The sequence below is a fragment of the Gracilinanus agilis genome, chromosome 3, assembly GCF_016433145.1.
Source record: "Gracilinanus agilis isolate LMUSP501 chromosome 3, AgileGrace, whole genome shotgun sequence".
NCBI lineage: Eukaryota > Metazoa > Chordata > Mammalia > Didelphimorphia > Didelphidae > Gracilinanus > Gracilinanus agilis.
In genome coordinates, this window is record NC_058132.1 from 62,248,285 (window position 1) to 62,268,266 (window position 19,982).

At 45.6% G+C, this 19,982-nt stretch overlaps 1 protein-coding gene across 1 annotated transcript in view; it reads left to right on the plus strand.

Annotated features, from left to right (window-relative positions):
* Positions 1 to 17,608, plus strand: part of CLIC4 (chloride intracellular channel 4) — a 100,261-nt gene extending 82,653 nt beyond the window's left edge. The window contains exons 4-6 of the mRNA XM_044667893.1: positions 4,195 to 4,301; positions 12,141 to 12,322; positions 13,903 to 17,608. Coding sequence (XP_044523828.1) covers positions 4,195 to 4,301; positions 12,141 to 12,322; positions 13,903 to 14,067 — 454 coding nt within the window. The 3' untranslated portion in view covers positions 14,068 to 17,608. The remainder of the gene's footprint in view (positions 1 to 4,194; positions 4,302 to 12,140; positions 12,323 to 13,902) is intronic.
* Positions 17,609 to 19,982: the final 2,374 nt, after the last annotated feature.

Below are 19,982 nucleotides of genomic sequence, written 5' to 3' on the forward strand. Positions count from 1 at the left end.
TTTCCCCTGCCCCTCTGCTCAGCTGCCCAATGGGAGTGCTTCTTCCCTTCCCTGTCTGGGGTAGGAATTGGAGGGGGGGCTTCCATGTGGTGTAAGGTCCGCCATCACTGCCCTACACCTTTGTTTATACTCTTCCCTAACCCCTCCAAAATTATTCAGAGAACTCCTTTACTCAGGTTCTTAGCGTATGATTCACAGAGAGGAGTTGTACACTGAAAAGAACCCTAACTCTGGAGTCAGAGAACTGGTTTCCAGTTCTGCCTCTCATGCCTATTGCCCTCATGGTGGCATACAGGTCATTTAGCTGTCCTGGGCCTCAGTTTGCTGGTCTGTAAGCTGAGCAGGCTGGAAAGGTGCTTGGGCTCTGGGGTCTCTCTCAGTTTTATGTCTGTGTTCCTAAAACACAGTTTTATTCAGTCATTCAGATGAGATCCTGAGACAGACTGCTTAGACTTGTAGCCACCTTAGGTGCCCAGGCACACTCCTGCTGAAATCCCTGCCTATCCTTTGGTGCCTAGCTCAGATGCCATCTCCATGAATCAATTCAAGAATCATGTATTCAGATCTACTAAGTACCTATCCCTTCCCAACTTCACCATGTCCCTTCTCAGTTCCCATATCAAGTTCCATTTTGTGTTAAAGCTATTTGATTATGAGCCAGTGAAAAGCATTGATCATGTATAATATATCCTTGTAACTCTCCCAGTAGTGAGCACACTGTATTACACAAAGAAAGTACTTAAAATAAATGTTTGAATTAAATATCATTTTATATTGTCAAACTGACTTTCCTTCCCATTTATTCAGAATGAATGAGGTCTTACCAATTGGAGAAAATTAAACAGAGCAAATTCTGACAGAAGGGGGAGGAGGAGTGATTTGGAATCTTGGCTAGAGACAGTTAAAAATGTGTTGAGACACCTGTGTCCTTGGTGCCATCTATGCCATTTCCTGTTTGAAATGAGTCAGTAACTATATTGTCCAGTCATTGATCAGAACATTCCAACTGAAAACCAGCTATTTATGCAGATAGGAAAAACCTCCCCCAAAGCTCATGGTCTGAGAGAATGGGAATGGCTTCCTCCATCACTCCTCTCTCCTCTCTTTCTCTAGCAATCAGTCAGGAGAGGAAGTGCATCTATTTAGCCTGGTATCACTAAGAGAAGGGAATTTACCTGCTGAATTTACTCCTTGATTATGTCTTTGCCAGCTGCATAAGCCAGCAATAAAAGTCTCTTCTCTAGAGGAATTTAAGGATTTATTGACTCATAATTTTGTAAAATTATAGAATCTCATCATTGGAAGGTTAATCTAACCCAAACCTGAGCAGGAATCTCCAAGTCTGACCCGATTGCATCTCTCAGTAGCAGGTAGTAGAGCAAGCTTGGTGTGAGGAGTCAGGAGACCATGCAGAATCCAGAATCTCCTGAGTAGATTAAAAGGACTATGGACAAGTCTCATTAGCAAGAATTTATTTTTCTCTAGTGCTAGATTTGTGTTTTCCAGAGTGCTTTCCTCCCCACAGTACTGTGAGACTGAGAGCATTTCTATCCCAATTTTACATCTGGGGGGAAAGGGTCAGTTAAAGCCAGCAAGAATTTTTGAATATCTCTACAGTACTCTCCTAGCTATGGGGGATATAGAGACCTCAGACCACCTTGTCCTTAGGGAGCTTACCTCTGGGGATCTGGGAGATTGCATGGGCTGGAGCTCGGATGGGGAACAATTCCTGGAGATAGAATGAGTTGGCCAGGATCATGGTGCTAGGACGTGGCAGGACTGAGCTGGAGCCCCGTGGAGCTGGTCATGGCATGGCCTCCTGTGGCTCTCCTGAAAACCAGGCTGAAGCCACACTTAACATGGGAGCCGCACTCTCAGAAACTCCTGGCCATCATGCTTAAAGAGACTCAGGGGATAATCTCTTTGGTAGTCAATGGAAAGAAACAGCTCCCTGCGCACATGTCCCCAGAGGACTGTGTCTTTGGAGTCAATGGAGAATGTTTGGGCTGGTTCTAGGGCCGGTTCATTTTAGAAGGTGGCATTTGCCAATTCACTGGTCTGGACTCTATGGGGCAGCTGCATGCCCAGCCCTGCCATGGGGTTAGGGACGGAGAATGAGACTCAGTCCCTGGGTGCCAGCTAAGCCATCCCGTGGCCATGGCCAGTTCCATGTTCAGGGAGTGGTCCTCCTCTTAGTCTGACCACACAGAGTGTGAGGATTCCTTCTAGCCTGGCAGGGAAGAAGGGCAGGAGAAATCCTGGTGGTTGTGATGAATTGTCCTGAGCCAGCACAGCTTAGGCAGCCGGCATCATAGCTCTTCTTTGTGGGCATAGAGCCCTTTCACACAAATGGTCTCCTCTGTATTGCCCACTGTTAGCCTTTGTTTCTCATTCGCTTTCACAGTGTCACCTGTTGCCTCACAGTAGGTACAGGTTGTCCACACTGACAATTAACAGGGTCTCATGGCATAGGAGAAAGATCCCTGGGTGAGGAGTGGGGAGAGCCCTGGGTTCTAGTCCCACCTGTAACCCCCATCAGATATATGTGAATATGGGAAAGGCCCCTTGATCCTTTTTGAGCCTCCACTTCTTTTTTTTGGTAAAATGGGGATGATAAGATTGCTAGTACCACTGATGTCATGTTTACATGATTCATTTTCTTTCCCTCCCCTCTTCCCTCCCCATTCGCAGAGCCAACAAGCAATTCCACTAGGTTGTACAAATGTTGTCACTTGATACCTATCTCCATATTATCAGTTTTTGCTATAGAGCAGACTTTTAAAGCCTAAACCCATATATACATGTGATGTGATGTCATATGTTTTGCTTTTTCATTTCTACTCCCACAGTTCTTTCTCTCAGTGTGGATAGCATTCTTTCTCATAAGTCCTTCAGGAATGTCCTGCGTATGCCCATTTTATAAAGTAGACTTATCCAGGGGACTTATCCAGAGTCTCACTATAAGCAGTAGAGGAAAGGCTTGAACTCAGGTCTTATGACTAGTGGTATTAGGTGGTGCAATGAAGACCTGAATTAAAATCTAGCCGGTGTGACTCTGGACAAGTCTCTTAACCTCTCTGCCTGCCTTGATTTCCTCAGCTGTTGAAAAAGGATAATAATAGCACCTAGCTATTCCCAGGATTGTTATGACGGTCAAATGAAATAATAATTCACAATGTTGGCACATAATAGGTGCTTAAGAAATGTGTGTTCTCTACTTCCACCTTCCCACTTTCTACTCACCACTTTGTCTTAGGTTCAGTGGCACTACATAGATAAGTTTCATTTATCAGAAGTGGCAATGAATTCTAGAAAGAGGAAAGAAGAATTGAGGTAGGAAACGTCTTTTATGGTCTCACACAGGTTACTTACCTTCTCGAGGCTTTAATTGCATCATTTCTTTTAAATTATGGGATTGGACTTGACCCTTATAATTCTTAGTATCCCTTATCCTCACCCAATTTACAAAGGTATTATTACCTTATTACTTTGATGATAATAATTCACATTTAAATAGTACTTATAAGATACTTTTCCCACCTGTGGATGATCAACTCTAATTGCCGGGAAGTTTTCTGATTATTTAAGTGTAGTGAGTGTGATCTGAGCTCATTCTACACCTAGAACAAAGGCTTCCTCCATCTCCTTCTTAGGGTTTCAGGGGTACCCCTGATGGGTTGGAATGTTTATTACTAATGATGCAAGTTCCCTACTGATAGCCAAAAGTAACTAACACCCCAATTCCATTGAACTATTTACCATGTCTGAGGACAGATTTGAACTCAGGGCTTCCTTACTCCAGGCCTAAAGCTCTATCCATTGTACCACCAACTACAGTAAGGAGGGCAGTTTTGAAAGTAATGTGCAATTAATTATATGCTTTTTTAAGAAAGTAAGCAATATGAAATGGGAATTCACACTTTAATATGTAATCTCTGTTGCATTTTTCTGTGAATATAGAAATGTTCTTTTATGGTGTTTAAGTTCAAAGTTTAAAAAAATCAAATAAAGTCACTTTCAGCTAGAGAATTAGGGAAAGTTTCAGGATGAACATGATATTTGAGCTGTGCTTTGGAGGATAGAGTAGGTAGAAACGTGATTAGAGGCATGAGAGCACGAGATATGTTAGAATGAAATTGTTACCTGAAATACAGCACCCAAGGCTAACCAAAATGCTTCTTTTTATCCACATAGGTACTTAAAGCTTTCACCAAAACACCCAGAATCAAACACTGCTGGAATGGACATCTTTGCCAAATTTTCTGCATTTATTAAGAATTCAAGGCCAGAGGCTAATGAAGGTAAAAAAAAAACAATTATTATGATAATGGCGATGATTATACTTTGTATCCAAAGTGTCTAATGGCTTATTAAAAAAGCTGGTTTTCTAAGATGATCTCTCACTCTCCCTCCCTCCACACACATACCACTAGTTGGAGAACCAGGCCTAGCTCCCTTCTAGGTCAAAGAGTTCCTGAATTAGATTGTATTTTAAAATGTAAAAACTGTTCTTAGTTCATAGATTATACCAAACTCAGCATCATCCCTCAAATTAGAATCATCAACATTGTTAGGGCATGGCCAGCAGACAGACTGGCTCGGTTGTGATTGTCCTCCTGGCAGTAGACACTGGGGTTCAACTCCCAGCTCAGGCTATTGACTGAGTTGGAGCAGACTCAACATCAGTCCGAGTTGGGATGGGTCAGGCCAGCAGTTGGCCTGCTCAGCTTGTGGGTTGAGTGAAATTAAGCCTTGCCCCAGTGTGCACACAAGATACAGAACTTCGCACCGATACTAAAGGTCATGATTTTCAGGATCCTCTTTTTTTATGATGACAGTTTCTTGAGGCTAAATGCCAATATGCTCTCCTTTAAGAAGATTTGTAAATGAAGGCTCTAGAATTCTAGGATGTGAGAGTTGGCTGTTAGAACCAGAAGAGTCTGGGTGACTTCATACAGAATCCATTCAGAGGAGGAAACTGAGGCCTGGAGAGGGGAGCTCCTTGTTCAAGATCCCATAGCTAGTCTGAGGTCAGCGCTGGGCCTTTCTACCTCCTGGACCAGGGCTTTGCCCAGTATACCCCAGCTTTGTTGTCTTCTTTTCCCTGCTCAGTTTTTCTGTCTCATGTTAATTGATTCTTCCAAAGCATTAGTTCCATAGGACCAGTGTTATGGGAAAGGTTAAAAATGGGTCAGTAGAATTTGGTTAGACAATATTAATGAGATATGTAAGGAAGTCTGTGGGAGAGTGACCTCTGTTTCTTTCTTTGTGAAATGAGAGAGTTAGACCAACTAATCTTTAAGTTTCCTTCCATCTCTTAAGCCTATGATCTGAAAAAATAGACCCCATATAAATACATCATTTTTAAACTTCATTTTCATGGTTTTATCTTCAGGTTTTTTTCCAAGACCTCTGGCATGGGAAATGTGATTGTTGGTCAGGACAGGCTAAAATCAGCTCATTTCATCTTAGATTATAAACACTAAACTTCATCCGGAGGATGAGCTCTCTTGGGTACAAGCTTATGGCATTATTCCTGGCCATAAATGGAGCAAGGATACTGAAGAGGGACAACAACAGGGAGTGAGGGGTGGTTTTTAAAGTAAACTCGGCTCTGCCACTTGGCAGCATTGGGCCTTAGGCTACTCATTGTGCAGGCAGATGGCCAAGGGAGCTGGGCAGTTCTTGTCCTGATTATTAAGTAGTGTTCATTCGTTTGAGGACTTCTCAATTGGGAGATCAAAGCTCAGCCTTTTATCTGGGTTTTAAGAAATCTATTTCATGAAATGTTTTCTTGCAATTAGAAGAAATTAGGAAAGAGCTTCTAGAGGCCAGGCCTGACTCTCACTTATTCTGCTTGCTCAAATAGTGGCTTTGATTTGTGTCATTTGTTTGTTTGTTGACTAACACTCTCTGATGAAGGTTTGTGTGCGACAAGTCAGCAGCCATCTCCTGGAGCCCTCCTTCTACACCCTGGGCTCACTGGCCTCACCCCCCATCCTGCCTTGATGTCAGGCACCTTGCACAGACTTAGCATTAGTCCCAGGGCTGTTTTTCTCTGTGGCTTCTGTCCTCTACAGCCCTCTCCCTCTGCCCTTTCTCTTCTCTGTTAGAATCTAATGCAGGGGATCTGGGTTTCATTCCCAGAACTGTCACTGACTAGAACTTCATGACCATGGACATGGGACCTCCTAATCTGGAAGAGGAGGGGGAGGTTTCACTGAGATCCCCTTCAATCTAAAAATTCTCTGATTCCTATTCATTATTGTTCAAAATCTCAACTGTTCATCTTTCCTTTTTTTACATTTTAATTACTTTCACTCCTGGAATTTTAAAATGGTGTTTGTGGTTTGGAGGGTAGTTGAATTTCATCTGATGTTAAAGAAGAAAGCCTTTCCCCCTTTAAAAATAATTGCCTTTTTGTGTGTCTGTGGGGGAAGGCGGGGAGGAAGTGACTCATGTGACTATACTTTCTACAATATTCTATTCCCCCTGTCTTTCATTAATTTGCTGTTGCCTGAAGTAGATAGCCCACCTTGGCTGGCCTCAAACTGCCACAGCCAGGGAGAAGCACCCGCACAATGAGTGGCCCAGTGCAGGCCTTAGAGACCTTTAGATTGAATTACCTGGCGCTAAATAAGAGCGCACAGTTGCTAAGTAACCTCCCACCCCCGGGACCTGTTAACCGCACTGAGACTTCAGAAAACAGTCTTCCCGCTCACTCTGGAGCATAACGGCCCTCCCTCATGGACTTTTGTCTGAAGGTCTCTGTCTCTGGAACGCAATTAGCATCCTTTCATAAGCCGGGCAATCCAGGAGTCCCCAGCGCGCTCCTCCGCTTCACCAAGAGCAGCCCGAGGAGGACGGCGCTCCCGTGGGGCCGCGAGCTAGCCGGGGCAGCCAAGCCTGAACGGACGGCCCTGGCTGTTTTCCGGATGAAGAGGGCTTGCTTTTGCAGGACCTGTAAACGGGATCGCTCTCCCCTCAGAGCTTTGTGCCCTGCCTCCGGCCCTCGGGTGCTCCCTCAGACTCGGTGTCCTCATCTGTGAAACGAGGGAGGTGGGCTCGAGGGCCTGGGAGGTACCTTCGCTCTCTAGAACAGGAGGATGGGCACCTCCAGATCTGACTCCGAGGCAGGGACACGTTCCGCTGGACCACATGATCTCGTGGCCCTTGCTGGTGGCACCGGACAGCCCTTCTCGAATTATGAGTGATGGAGTAGATATCACAGCCCAGGAGGGTTGGTGACTTGTTCATTCGTGCCCCTGTGGTCAGGTAGCCTCATGTGGCAGAAACAGAAGTGATGGGGACTGGACACAAGCTCCCTGCGTGCAAGAGCACTTTCCTGTTGCCTTAAGGAAAATCACTGACCCTCTTGAGCCTGGCATTCAAGGCCTTCCTTCCACATCCCACCTCCATCACCACCCTTAGCCCTATGCCATGATTCCCTTTCACGCTCTCTGTTTGACAGCCTAAGTGAATTAGGGCCTGTGGTCCCAACTTGACATTCCGCCACCTGCCTTTGCCCAGATTTGTTCTTAAAAACTCACCTTCCTCATCTCAGATTTTCCAAATGCTTCTCTTAGCTCACTGCTCAGCTCCTGATGTTGCCTTTGTCCAGCCTTCCCTGGCCTCTCCCCTTCTCCCACCCTCCACACGTCTCACTGGAGCAGCTTTCATGGATCTCTCTCAGCTGTGGGTGTTCCATCTCAGGATGCACATTGTGTCCCCTGGAAGGCCAGGGCAGCCTTAGTTTTGTATTTGTATCTCCACCACCTAGGCTGATGCCTTATGCACACTGGGAGCGTAATGAGTGTCTGTTGGAGAAGAGGGCTGGAGTCTTACTGGGGGGTTCAAAGAACACACGGATAGTTGCCCTCTCTGGGCTGCCTTTGGCGTGTCCGTGCCTGGAAGCAAAGGGATGTTCCCCAGGACTGAGGAACAGGTGCTGGGGGTTCGTTCAGGGCTCCCTTATTTTATGGATGAGATGCTGGCCTAGAGGAGATAAAATGACTTAGGCCAAGCCCCTCGGAGTAAGTGGCAGAGCCAGGACTCACACCCGTGTCCTCAGACTCCACCACCTGGCATTCTACCGTGTGGCCCATCAGTCACTCCAAGCAGACAGTGCTGAGCCCTGGGGTCCCCAAGAAGGGCAGAGCCCAGACATGCCCATGGCGGGGGGGGGGGCTGACGGGTCTATCCCAGGCTGTGGTGACTTCTCAGGAGCTAATTATTAATATTATGATGGCTCAATGTGATGCCTGAAGTGGATGGAAGCCCGGCTGGGAGGGGCCAATCCTTCTTTCCATCTCAGCTTTCAAAGTGACTCCTCTTGGAGGGATGTGGCACTGCCCACACCACTGTGGGAGCCAGATATGCCCATGACTCCACGGCCAGTGTTCCCACGTCGCCTGGCCCTTCATTCTTCAAAACCAAATAGAATACTAGGGGAGGTGGGGCAGCTTCCATGCACTTCTAAGTGCTTCTCTTTATCATTAACCTGGAGCTGTGCGGATCCTCATGGGCTGAGGCGGTTGGAATGAGGTCTTGTAGAAAGTGGGTAAATCCCTGCCCTCTGGGCCCTCCCATCCCACTAGAGTCTGCCGTGACTTTCCTGAAATCTGGCCACCCTCTAGGCAGCCACTCAACACACTGAAGGGCTTGGGTTGTTATTTTCTGGGTCTGGTGATACTTTGGGGACACCAAGGCCTTGTTCCATCCGGTTCTCCTTCCTCCCTTTGTGTGTGAATCTCCCGCCTCCATTCCAGACCTACACATCCTAAATGACTTTCATCTTGCCCACTCAGATCATTATCCCTTGTGACTTGTAGCAGAGATGCCACGCAGGAATAAATGTGCTTTGTTTGGGCTGATTACAAGGGCCATCCACCAGCCAGCAGCTCACAGCCATTAGTGGTTACATCTTCACTTTACTCCTCTGTGTTCCTACACTGGTCCACCTTTAGATGATATACTTGTGCCCTTGTGAAGCAGGGTGCAGCTGCCAACAGGGATAAAAGGCTGCCCTCGGAGTCAGGAAGCTTTGGGTTCCACTCCTGCTTCAGATCCTCCGGGCTCTGTAGCTGTAGGCAAGTTGCTTAAGGTCTCAGCGCCCCAGGAAACCCCCAAAACTTTCAAATTATAGAGAGTTGTTGACTTGGATTTGTGAAGGGAATTTCTACCATAGAGTTCCTATACCCATGAAATCACAGGTCCAGGCTATCCACTACTACTACCCCCAACTACCTATTTAACAAAATGTCCTTTTGCTTAGTGTCCCGCCATTGCCAAGAACCACTCGTGTCTCTCTCAGTGCCCCAGGAGAACACTGGGAGATTCAAGGTGGCCCATGGATTAGTGCAGGAGAGTCAAACTCACAGAGAAGTAAGGCCCCAGGCTGTATATAAAGAACATGTATTAATATTATGTGTGTCTTATTGTATTTTTATTTATTTTCTTAAAAAATTTCCTAATGACATTTTAATCTAGTTCAGGAAAGCCAGGGGAAGTGTCAGTGGGTAGGCTGGCTGTTTGATGCCTCTGAATTAAAAGGAGGTTTTTCACTGGGAGTTCCTTATAAAGAGAGAATCACAGGTCTAGATCGCCTTCTTCTCCCCCAACCCCATTTCCCCTGCCCACCCCAAAGCTCATTGTCTGCGTTTTTGCTATTTCCTTTGATAGTCAACTAAAATACACTTGAAGTCACTGAGCTTTTCTGTGGGCAAAAGAGATTGATATTGCAAACATTTTGTTTTAAAGACTAGTGGTGGAGGCCTGTAAACATTTTATACTCGGGGAAACTGAGGGCCAGGAAGGCAGGGAGAGTGCTGGGGTCAGCATATTCCCCTCCAGGTCTCTCTCCTTGAGGCCACACTACTGCCCACAAGCTTCGAGTTGTCCAATTCAAGCTGGGTCTCCATGGTGCCTGTCCTGAGCACCTCTCTTGGTAATTGGTCATAAAAACCATCTGCTGGAGTACTCAGAAGCAATAGAATCCACCTTTTGATTTATATGAGTTGAGGACAGAAGGAGTCAAAGTGATTAAATGGTTTTTTGAATTGGAGAGTTATAAGGACCAATTTTCAATCTAAGGGAAGGGAGGACCCCCAAATTGGTCAAAAATGAAGCCTAGAGTCAGAGGAGATAAACTGAAAGGAACGTCAGAAATCAATTAGTCCATTTTGCAGAGGAGAAAATGTAGGCTGAGACGGAGCATCTCGGGGTAAGGTCCCATCTGTCATGGGCGGCAGAGCGCAGGCCCAAGATGTGGGTTTCCCCGGCTCTCTGCAGCACATCACGGGCCTTTCTTACTCAGGCACGCCCCTGCATCCCTGGCGTAGCCGACAGCTGCTGGCTGGGACGGGCTCCTTATGTTCCAGGGTATGAAACGTTAGCCCCTTCCCAGCTCGGCTTCGCCCAGCCAGGCGGGCTCGCTTCCGCGGCTCTGCCTCCCTTCTGTCAGCTGCCCTGGGCTGGTGAGGGAGCCCCAGACCAGACTGACTCGGGTCCTGGCGTCTCCTCTTTCCTCTGACGCTCATCCAGAAACAGCCTTCATGCCTTGCTCTCTGTATGAAGCTCCTTTTCTTCCTCATTGATTTGAAGTCTTTGAGCTTCGTCTTTGGGAGAAGGGCACGGCTGCTACCTCGCTCAAATACCTGCCACTATGCAGAGTGCCGTCATTCACTCCTTAGACAGTGATTAAGTGTGTGTCAGCGGCACTGCTCAGGACTCGGCTCCTGCTCCTCAGGACAGCAAATCTCGAATCCCCAGCCTTTCGCTGATGTCTCCTATTAGAAGGGAAGGGAAGATTTCCCAGAGGAGGTGGCCCCTGGGCCCGGCTTTTCATCAGGCTCGAGGGAGGGGAGGTGTGCCGACCCCAGGATGCTCTGTGTGACTGTAGGGATGTAGGCGGGGAAGGAGAAGTCGGAGGAGAGCCAGCGCCAGCCGGGTCAGCGTGGCTACAGCATGGTGTGTGGCAGAATTCACGTGAAGGGGATGAACTCCAGGTCATGGAGGGTCTTCAGTTCCTCTGTGCTTGCAAGAGTCTGCCTTTGTACCAGGAGAGCCACTTGCCCTTTTTTGAGTTCTTTTCTGAACTTGAGGTTGGTTTATTTAATGATCTCTGGTGCCCTCTGCTGCATTTGAATTTTAGTGTCTTTGGAGAAATCCAAGGTGTCGCTTGCTGTTAGCTTGCTCAGTTGCTCACTGGGTTGTGTTGTCTTTCTGGCATAACTCTGCCCTTCTGGTTGAGGACCAGGGTCTGTCGTACCCATCTGGGAGGGGGCAGGGGTGCAGTAGGAGAGCAAGAAGGACTTTTTCTATGCCATGCCCCTGGCTGTGCCTAGCATCTTTCTAAGGCCAGGCACACAGATGGAGGTATGCACAGTGTTCTGTGGTTTTGATGCCCAGACGTGGGTGGCCTTAGACAAGTCACTTTCCCTGTGGGGCCTCAGTTTCCTCATCCGTTCTAAAATCTTTTTCCAGCTCTAATGCTACATAGTTGTAGAGGTGAGGTGCCATCTGTATTGCCAGTGGCCATCATGACTGGACAATCCAAATGCTGACTCGGGTCATCTTGTGTTTATTGTACAGTGAGGCTTTTGACCAGTTTGGGGACAATGCCATTGGTCAAATCAAACCTTTGGGAGTAGCACTGTCAAGGAGTCGGGAGAGGTGAGTTCTAGGCCCACCTCCACTTCTCAGGAGTTGGGACTGTGGGTAACTGGACTCCCCTGAGCCCCAAGGTCTTCTGTAATATGTGGGGATTGGAGTAGATTCTAACATCCCATCCAGCTCTACCAACCTGTGATCCTACTTTTTTATTTTTACATTTTTTATTAGGTTTATTCGTGTTTAGCATCATGCATTTTTAATATGCTTTAAAAAAAAGTCATTTATTTCAAGAGAGGAACATGTAGTGGGAATGGGGAAAAAAGAAAACCTGCATGCTGTGAGTGAGCCCAGAAGGCTCTTACATACCACATGTCCCACTCGTTCCTACTTTTTTCTCTTCCTGTATTGGCATTGCCCTTTGCCAGGTTGAGTACTAATGGCATTAGGCTGCAATGTGTCTCTCTACAGAGAAGTTGCCAGGGTCCGCTGTGTTCTCCTAAAAGCTCAGTGTCCCTTCCTTCTTGTAGCATTGGAACGGGGTCTCTTGAAAACCCTGCAGAAATTGGATGATTATCTGAATTCTCCCCTTCCGGATGAAATCGATGAGAACAGCATGGAAGACATTAAGTTTTCCACCCGTAAATTCCTGGATGGCAACGAGATGACATTAGCTGATTGCAACTTGCTGCCCAAACTGCACATTGTCAAGGTAAGCCTGGGCCATCTGCCAATGGAACTGGACTAGACCCTCCTGCCTCTCTCTTAGATGCTGTCCTAAATGGAGGCCTCAGCCTAGCAGATAGTGACTCCTAATCTCCTATTTATTAGTAAAGGAATGCTCTTAGTGGGTGTAGTAAGGAGCATTGAAGTCCAGGTATTATTATCCGTTTCATAGCTGAGAGAGCCAAGTTGCAAAAAGGTTGGATGACTGGCCCAGATCTGGGACTTGAGGCCTCCAACTCCAGGATGAGTGAGGGCCCTTCCCACCGGATTACTGCTCTGCCCTCCCCACCTCCCTGGAGAAGCTCTGGGAACAGTGGGACGATCACTTGGTCAAGAGGCCCCGGAGAGCATTCTGGCTTTGCACAGATATTCAGTGGAGAACCACGAGATGAGCCCAGCTATGCCGAGGCCTGGCCACAGGGTGATGGAGCTGAGGGTTCCCAAAGGAAGGGCCCCTATAGCTCTCTTTTCTGTGTGTTTTCTGCCATGATGCAGAGAGTTTTTAAGTTGTGGCACAAAATAAAAAAAAGCCCTGAATTTTGAATTGGAGGACCTAGATTCAAATCCTTTCTCTATTCTGGCATGGCTAAGTCCTTTACCTTTCTGGACTTCAGATCTTCCTCTGTAAAAGGAAGAGATTGGATTAGATGGCCTGTCTAAGGACCTTTCTAGCTTCAAAACTGTGTGCATGTGTGCTGGGGTGATCTCCAGGAGGGGGCACGGACTGGGGACCTGGCCCCACTTCCAACTAGCCTGGTGGTTTTAGGCACAGCTTGACTCAATGTCCTGCAGACTTAGTTTCCTTCACTGTCCAATGAGGGGTTGGAGGTGATGGCGATATTCTAAGGTCCCTCCCAAGTTTGTCCCCCTGGGCTTCCACATGAAACACACAGTAGCTAAGTTAGATTTGAGGTCCATTTTAAGTATTTTTTTCATAAATGTGTTATTTTTACATGATATTCTCCTATTACTAGGAGGAATAAATTTTTATTCTGAGGTGTTTGTCTCTACTCTGAATGGAAAAAGCCGTGAAATCATTACAGCCCTCCATTCCAGACACGTATTTGACTTTCCTGTCTATTCGCTTTACCCCCTCCCCCTTAGATATTCAAGGGAAATCATTTGTGCTCGCCCCTGATTCCATGGGGTTCCTGCTAGCACAGAATGAATCTCAGTTCTCCAAGCGGAATCAAGTCTTAATACTTTAATATGGAGGAACAACAGGAAAGTGGGTTGTCTTGGATACTTTAGTCCTTCAAGAATACAGGTTTTCATCAGTGTGTGTTCCAGAGATCCCAGCCCTTTAGTAAACAGTCTTCAGAGGGTGCAGCGAGTGAAAGAAAGTTATGCTCTGGGCCAGCCCCTCGCTGTCAAGCCTTTCCCCATTAGCTACATGGCGTGCAACCAGCTCTCAACACCTTCGTCACTTGGTCTGGGGGCTAGAGTTTGTCTGTGGCATGGCCTTAGGGAATGAGGGCCACGTCCACGCCGCAGGAGGGGCTCTGCTCTCTAGGACGTGGGAAAAGCAGGCCTGCTCACGTGCCATCTCTCTGTCTTTTGTTTCAGGTCGTGGCCAAAAAATATCGCAACTTTGTTATCCCGAAGGACATGACTGGCATCTGGCGCTACTTAACTAATGCCTACAGCAGGGATGAGTTCACCAACACCTGTCCTAGTGACAAGGAAGTGGAAATCGCTTACAGCGATGTAGCCAAAAGACTCACTAAGTAGTAATGCAGCGCTGAGGAGAGGGACGCCTTCACGTCGTCCTCCCTTTAACAGAACACGCTTCTTAACAGACAGCTCCTCTTCCTCTAAAGCAGACCTTTATTCTGCATGGCTGTGCAGTTACTCAAAACTAGGAGAAAGGATAGGCCAGGGACAGTAGCTAGCAGAAATACATACTCCTACAAAGTGTTTAAATGGTCTTTTTCAGTGTGTGTGGTTTTTTTTTAAATTTTTAACCCCATTTTTTCCTGCTCCCTCCAAATTCTGTTAAGTTTGGAGACACTCTTTCACAACAATGTCTTCATCTCCAGGAGTTTATCACCTTTTCAGGACATTCACTCTTGTGTCTGCGCCCTATCAGTGACACAGTGACAAAGAACAGGATCTAAAGAACACTATTAAAGTGATGATTGGAACTTCACAAGTCAACCCCAAAGGGTTGAACCCTTGATAGGTGGTACACGGGATACATATGGATTTGAGCATTCCTAATTATGAGCAAGACTGTGCAGAAGGGCTGCTACTGCATCAGCGACATCCAGCTGTACCCAGCTAGTCTACCTGTATATGTATTAACGGACTTACCCTGCTCCCAGAGGAAGACAACCTTTTACAGACCAGCTTTTCCCAGTTTTGTTTTGTAGTGGAACCTTTTTTCTTCCTTTTTTTTCTCCTAAAAGCATTTATTAATTTCTTTATTCCAGTTGTAACCTGCCTGACAATATAGTATAAACAGAATGTTTGTAGGGAGAGCTAGTGGTGTTGAGATCTTCCTGAAATATCATGTGGGCGTCAGGTCTTCTAGCTAAATCTAACTTTACGTTATTAGTCCCAACAGGAGAGCCCAATGCCATTTGTTTGAAAACAGTATTGAAGTCTTCTCTTTGGTTTGAATTGAAACAGGCTTCTTTTGAGATGGCAAAGAACCTTTGCCCTTTCTATGTCTTTCATGAAAATTGTTGTGAATAAATTCACTCATAGGCTAGAATCTAGGTGATGTAGATAATATATGTAGTGATAGAAGTGCAATGATAAGCAACATGAGCCTGGACCTTTAAGGGAAACATCAGAAGGACCCCGAAGGAAGTGTCTTCTTCTGGTTTGGCCTGAGGAGTGTGTTGGGTATCAGTGGCCTCGCCTGCCATTCCAGGATGTGTTGTCGATCCTACATAGACCTTCTCCTAGCCGCTGGCCCAGACTCATTGATAGGATCAGTGTGCAAGCACGAACACAGGGAGATGGCAATCTGGTGTTATTGTGATCATGCCTCATTCCCCTGCAGCCACACTGAAAAATAGCCCTACAGCTCTAACACCCACCACCAGTCCAAAAGAATGGATGCTATTTTAAGTCAGAGGTCAGCTTTGTTTTCCTGAGGGATGAAGAGCAAATGGGTTGGGGAAAGGGGAATATTTGCAGTGTTTATTAATCTAATTATTTTTCTCAAAGCTGTCACAAGCGCTGCTGTTCCAGAGAATATGACTGTGGTTCTGAAATGATTTGGTATTAGCTTTTTCTAGTTCATAAAATTTTGAAGCACTATTTCTTATAGGCTGTATGGTGACAATTTTCAAATACCCTGCTTAAAATGCCAATGCTCTCTCCCTTTTATATGCTAACATTTCATAAGTGTTGGCTTTATAGAAACAGCCTGACTCTTCAAAGTATCTTGCCTTTTAAAAATATTGTTTTGGCTTCTTTGCATACAATGAAGCTAACTTGGTATAGGAAGATGAAAAAAAAAGACCTGTTTTGTGTCCATTTGGCTCAGGAAGATGCCTTGGTCTTGCCTTTATCATTAGCCCCATTGCAGAGCAGTGCTGGCAAATCTTATTTTTTTTTTTTTTTTTGTTTCAAAAACCATGCAGTGGAGATTCTTTAGTTCTAGAAGGATATGCTGCAGATCGGATCTCAAGGACTAATGTGACACCTGGCCTTCCCAGGCTCTTGGTCAGAGGGCTCTATCTGCACCAAGACATCTCCACACAGCATCACCTTCCCTGCTAAGTTGTGGCATTTCCCTCAGCATGAATCATAAGGGAACAAGGAGAGAGAGTGGAAGGAGGAGGAGGCCAGGATTATTTCTCACCAAACTGGAAAGATGATAAAGGGAGAGAGGTGGTTTCATAGGTTGCCACAGCCAGAAGTGGTGAATTTTTTTTATCGTCCTTTGGTAAACTTGTCCTTGAAGCACAGCAGATGCATATGGTCCTAGAGAGGCCAGTCTAGCTTAGTGAAGGACTGGCCAGAGCTTGTGTCTCCTGGCACAGCCTTGGAGAGCCCAGGGTTGCCCCCGTGATTGAATTTGAGTTCTGCAAAATGAGAGATGAGGGAACACATGGAGTGAAAGAGGGTATTGCTTCCATGGAGCTTGTTTATAAGAGAGACTCCTGATTATTTTGATTAAATGGCTTCATCCCAGGCTCTTTTTTTTTATCACTTCTTACCCTCCTTTCATCATGAGAACTTAGCTAACCCAACACAACTTTGACTTCAGCTGAATCCAGATTTCTCTATGTAAGGACATAGGTTTCATCGCTTAGTTCTTTGTCTAAACAAGAATGTTAAATAGTTGAGGAAAGCTAAGACTTTGGCAAATGAATTCAAGCTGAGAAACAGAAAGTTACAGGACTGTCATCTCTGGTCCTGCTCACGAGCCTTGTGCCGTGCTTCTGGCTCATCTCTGTGTTCATGAAAGGTCCATGGATAAATGCCTGGAGGGTTGCTGACAGGGCCCAAACCTTTTCCTGGTAGATTACTCTGAAATGTCTATTAGAAGGATTGGTCCTGAGTGAAAATTGGCTTCCTGGCATGGGCAGTGCCGATGGGCCCAGTGGCCCGTCTCCTCTTGGAAGCCCGTGTGCATGGGAAACCCCAGGAGAGAGCCGGGGCCCAGCCAGCACGACGTGGGAGGAGGAATGTCCTCGGGTCGGTCAGCCTCCCACCGGCTTCCCGAAGATGGCTTTATGTTCCTTGGCTACCTTCACTTTGTCCACTTTCTCTTGAAACTCTTCAGGCCTGTGTGCCCGTAGCGGGGGCCTCCTTGTCTTCTCAGCACAGCAGCTTCTGGGCTGTTGCCGAGTTCCCCCAGAGCTAAATGCAGTTGTTGGACAGTTTTTATTTCCACTTAGTTAACATTCATTTAGAAACCAGCAAAAAAAAAAAAAAAGCAGAATTTCAAGCAAATAGAAGTTGATTTTGTTTTATACCCATTTGGTCTTGGGCTGTTTATAATCAGAGATAGGCAGGTTTGAAGCACTGCAGGAGATTGTGCGTGTCTCAGCCCCTCTGCTGGCCAAGCAAGGTTCATGCTGTCGGGCTTTTATTTTTTACCATGGAAATAGTCTCAGCTCCTGAAGCCATAGCATTGAATGGGATTGGAATCATTTCTGCAGAATTACTTGAAAAGTTCAATGAAAAATGTATTGTAGTGTGCCTCTGTCTTCCTTTCTCTCTGGAACTTCTTTTACAGATAGACCAGTACCCTGCTGGCAGCTATTGTTTAAAAAATAAAAATAAAAATTATATTTTCACTACCAGAAAAGCCTCTCTTCTTCTCTCATTGGCTAAAGAGCAAAAAAACCCCACAAACCACCTAAATCTTTCAAGATGTTGTTTAGTGATTAGAGGAGCTAAGAGATTAAGATACACATTAAGTATAAGATGCCTATTTGTAATTAGCACTGTGTTAAGAAATTAACCTTTCTGTGGCTCTATAAAATGACAGGGACCAGCTAAGTATTAGTATGAGGTTGCCTTCTACCTCTGGGATTGGATCTGCCACATTCTATGGAATCACAAGTGACATTCCACAATTCACAATTGTCAGAATCAAGCTGATAATAAGCCATCATTTGTCTTAATAAGTGGGTGAAGCATGAACTCTAACAGGTTTAAAAAAAAAAAAAAAAAAAAAAAAGCCCTTACCTTCTGTCTTAGAATCAATACTGTGTATTGGTTCCAAGGCAGAAGGGTGGTAAGGGTGGGCATTGGGGGTCAAGTGACTTGCCCAGAGTCACCCAGCTAGGAAGTGTCTGAGGCCAGATTTGAACCTAGGACCTCCTAAGTCTCTAGGCCTGGCTCTTAATCTACTGAGCTACCCAGCTGCCTCCCAGGTTTTTCTATAGCAGGGATTGGATTGTGAACTATTCCAGCCCTCAGTAATTGTCTCTGGATCCATTTTATAGATGCAAATTACCTTGATTTGCCCTGAAGCACTGGAGAAAGCACCTGGCTGGGACTGCAACTAGAGGAAATCAGGCCAGCCCCTGCCCTCCATGAACTTATATTCTAGTGGGGAAAGACAGCACAGTGAAGGAAGTATAAAAAGGGATTCTTTATTCCTTGTTTTAATTTAACAGGGGACATCGAGATGTGTAGGGATTAACCAGCCCGCAGTGACGGGAAGTAGAAACCATAGAGACAGGAAGTGAGGTAGGAAAAGGGTTTAAAAGGGGGCCAGCATCAGTTGGGTGGGGGTGTCAGTTGCTGACAGGGCTGGCAGTTGAGGGGAAGTTGGCTGCTGGGAATGTGTTGGGTTGGTGGTTGGCATTTAGTTGCTGGAATATAAAGGTGGATCTGAGCTTACTGAGAGGACTTTTTGGCTTTAGCCTTTAGAGGGCATTTTGACTTTTGGTTTGGGCTGTTTTTTTTTTCTTGAACTTTTTGGGAGGTGGCTGGTCTTCGTTGACAGACCTAATTGGGAGTGGATTAAACACTGATTGGATTGGTTTTGATTGGGCTGGATTGCATTGGAACTTTGTGGGGTGGTTGTTATTAGCAGTAGTTATAGGCAGTGATAGGTAGATATAGGCAGTTTTAGGTAGTAATTATAGATAGTTATAGGATAACTAGTATATACATTAAGAAATTTTTCTTTCTACCTCTTTCCTATATTTCTCTCCTTTACTATATTCATTTTATTATATTATTTTACTATCTCTAATTTAATTAAACTAAATCGTTAATTGTTAAAAGCTGCTAGAAGTTTTCTTTTCTCTGGCTTAAGGGGATAATATTAATTTACAAGTCTACTATATTCTCATTAAAACTTAAATTATTAAAAGCTCTTCTCTCATTTTGTCAAAACTCCTAATTTAACCCTTACATAAACCAAGGGAAGAGGTGGTCAGCATGGGGAGGTGGTCAGCAGAATGGTTTGGAGCTGGTGTCTGGGAAGTGAGGTTGTAGGCTTGGTTCTGGGCAAGAGAAAACAGAGTTACTTTTCAGAGCTCAGGACAGTTCCTAGGAGGGGTTAGGAGAGTCCAAGTTCTTGGTGTGAATGATGGTAAGAGAATGGTTTGGATCCGGTAGCTGGGAAGAAGATGTCCTAGAGTGAATGTTCACCTGTCTGCTGCATCTCTAGCACACTTTATAGTTTGGAGACTGATTCGGGAAAATTAAAGTCAGAAATTTGGGCCACGAATAAACTTGATGGTACATTTTTTTCTTCTAATGTTAGATCCTCTGGAACACTTTACCTAATGAACTGCCTCTAAAAAAGGATAAGTTTCCGGAATCTGGAAAATTTACAAATAATTGTTCTCAGAGTTGAGCTAAGGCAATAAGAATGGACCCAATAAATTTGTAGTCATCCATGGGGAGAGTCAGACTCCTTCCCTGCTTTCTTTTCTGAATCCTTCCTTCTAGTTACAGTCCTCAAAGGTTGCAACCATGATGCAGAGGGGAACAGGCAATCCCTTGCTTCCCCACTAATGACTGCTATGGGAAGCAATGAAGACTGGTGAAACACCACTCATGGCCACCAAAGACCTTTCCTATATGAAAAGGAAGTCTGAGAAGCCAACGGATTGCTGCATCTCCTGAGCTGATTCAGTATCATAGCTAGCTGCCCACATAGTGGAGGCACATTCCAAGATGAAGACCCAAAGACTTAGAACATCCCTTTTCTCTTAACT